A 2635-nucleotide genomic window follows, 5' to 3' on the forward strand; every position below is an offset into this window, starting at 1 on the left:
AGATATCACAAGCAATGCTGGCTGCTCAGCATGCAAAGAATGTTCTGTATTTATTTGTCACACATACAAGTGTTTATGGTTTTAGAGAATGAATCTGTCAAGAATCACATTTGATTTTTAAGCCCCACCCACATTTTATCGCGCATGTATTCTACGTATTAACTTTACACTTTGAAACTACCTCCGTACATCAGCTGTTTGCCAGAGATGCGGTTCTCAGTTGGTTGCTTTTACAGTTTGCTCATTTGCTTTTTATTTGCTACACTGATCTGTGCATGTGTATAATCACCTACAGATCATGAACATCACAGTTCTGCTTGGCTTCTACTCTGGTCTTCCATCAGTCTTGCATCAAAGAGCATGGATTTATCCATGGTGTGCTTTTGCAAATAACCACAAAATTCTGCTGGGCTCTAAAGTGACCGAGGTCCAGGCTTTGATAATGGGACGTTGAAATGCGCATGACAACAGAAAGTTTAAATGGATTCTCATTGCTGTTTCCACAGACAATACTCAACTGTTGCCACAAGGTGGCAGTAATTGACATGATAAAGGCAAATAGCGTGGTCTTCTGTCCCTTTATGGGAGAGACTTGATACATTTTAATGGGGCGGCATTCAAGCAGGCCAAGAACTGCATCTGAGTTAAAACATACCAATGAAAAAACGTACCATGGCATACGCAGATGAACCACAACAGACAAGCGATAGACAGGAATCCCAAAATATTTATATTTGATCCTGGAATTCTTGACAGTATTTTGACACATACCAGCAAGCATACATGGTGAACAGGCCAGTGTTTTTGCCACTCTAAACTGTTCTAGACTAACCCTTAAAATCACTGTCAAAAAAAATGTAATAATAACTTTAAAAAGTATACACTTGTCGAACTTCAGGCCTCGAGGGCCGGTGTCCTGCAGGTTTTAGATATCACCCTGAGTCAACACACCTGAATCAAACAATTCATTCGTTACCAGGCCTCTGGAGAGCTTCAAGACATGTTGAGGAGGTAATTTAGCCATTTAAGTCAGCTGTGTTGGATTAAGGACACATCTGAAACCTGCAGGACACCGGCCCTCGACACGTGTGCACTAGAACAAAAATGACATTAACCAAACTAAACCACCATACTACACGTGAGCATATTACTACCACTTATGCCACTTAAAGCCTTTATTGTATCATACACCATACATAGAACTTTGAGGTTAAATAATGACTTGCGATGTCTCTGTTCATTAAGACTAAATCATTTAGATTTGCTAAACCCATAAAGCAGAGGAGGTGCCTTACACACACAAAAAACCAAAGATTTATTTTGCGCAGTACAAATATCAGTGTTACTGGAGTTGTCATTTTTAGGCTCAGTACAGAAAAAAATGTAAATGTGTACAAAAATGGGAATCATGGAAAGACTTCTAATATTAGAGATTAACAGTGTCACCATTGTCTTGTTCTGAAACCTGTTAGGTACTGGGAGGCTGAGCAGCCTGATAACGGTGGTGGTGATCCAAAGTGGGGTGAAGAAGACTGTGCACATATTAGAACTGGCAAGGATACAGAAGAAAACTGGAACGACCGCTCATGTGATGCTACTCTGAGGTGGATCTGTGAGAAACTGGCTTAGCACTGAGCTATATGTTTACATGCTTTTGAAAGGCATAGTGCCAGTTCCATCTCATCTAGAATATTTATTAAAAATGTTTATTAAAAAGGTTTATTTGAAATGTTCAGAGTACCTGAAACCAGTTATGCCATGGTTACTAGACACTGTCTGTATTTATGTAGATTTAAATGGAAGAAGAGCTGTACAGTAACTCCAGAGGTAGAGAGTCACTGTAATTTCAAGAAATAAAATCTTTACTCCTAGTAGAAAAGCCATAGTTCATGAAAAGCTATGACTATTTAAGAGTTACTTAAAAAGGAAAGAAAAAAAAGGTTAAATTCCAAACATAAAAACAGATAGACTGTACATAAAAGATAGTTGCACAATACAGGTTAAAAAGGAAGCCAGGGTGGAAATGTCATATACCTGTCTTTTTTTCTACTGACCAGCAGAGGACAACCTTGTAGCTGTCTACAACTCGACTTCTCGCTTGATTTAAAACCTCAGTATATATTTTTCTAATGACTTTATGGTCTCATTCAGTAGTATTATGACTTTATCATGTTTAGTTTGGAAAGTGCCATTTAAAAAATACCATGCCATATAAATAAAAACATGCTTGTGGATGAAACTCTATCAAATGATATAAAAGTTAATATTCTATCAATACCATACTAAACCTGTACCCGTGAAGCACACATAAACACATACTGTGTTGTTATCCACAAATCTCTGAGGAAAGTTTCCAGCACATTTTTAAATCTATGCAACAAAGAAGTAAGGCAGTTCTGGATGGAAAAAATTCTAATTCTAGTTTTGATGCCTTCAGTGAGAATCTACAATGTAAAATAAAGCCAAAAAAACATTAAATGAGTGGGTGTGTCCAAAATTTTGATTGGTAGTGTATGATGACTTCCCGTCAGTCTGCAGAAGCTTCCTCATCTGAGGTGCAGGAGCATTGCAGCAGCCAATCCCTAGGGATCCCCTAAGGATCAATAAAGTATTCTGATTCTGATTGTGATTATTT

At 37.9% G+C, this 2635-nt stretch overlaps 1 protein-coding gene across 1 annotated transcript in view; it reads left to right on the top strand.

Annotated features, from left to right (window-relative positions):
• LOC106456390 (CD209 antigen-like protein E) overlaps nucleotides 1-1629 on the top strand; it is a 6036-nt gene extending 4407 nt beyond the window's left edge. The window contains exon 5 of the mRNA XM_013913875.1: nucleotides 1473-1629. Coding sequence (XP_013769329.1) covers nucleotides 1473-1629 — 157 coding nt within the window. The remainder of the gene's footprint in view (nucleotides 1-1472) is intronic.
• The last annotated feature ends 1006 nt before the right edge of the window (nucleotides 1630-2635 follow it).

This window comes from Pundamilia nyererei, unplaced genomic scaffold, assembly GCF_000239375.1.
Source record: "Pundamilia nyererei isolate P.nyererei 1_Seehausen unplaced genomic scaffold, PunNye1.0 scaffold00157, whole genome shotgun sequence".
Classification (NCBI taxonomy): Eukaryota; Metazoa; Chordata; class Actinopteri; order Cichliformes; family Cichlidae; genus Pundamilia; species Pundamilia nyererei.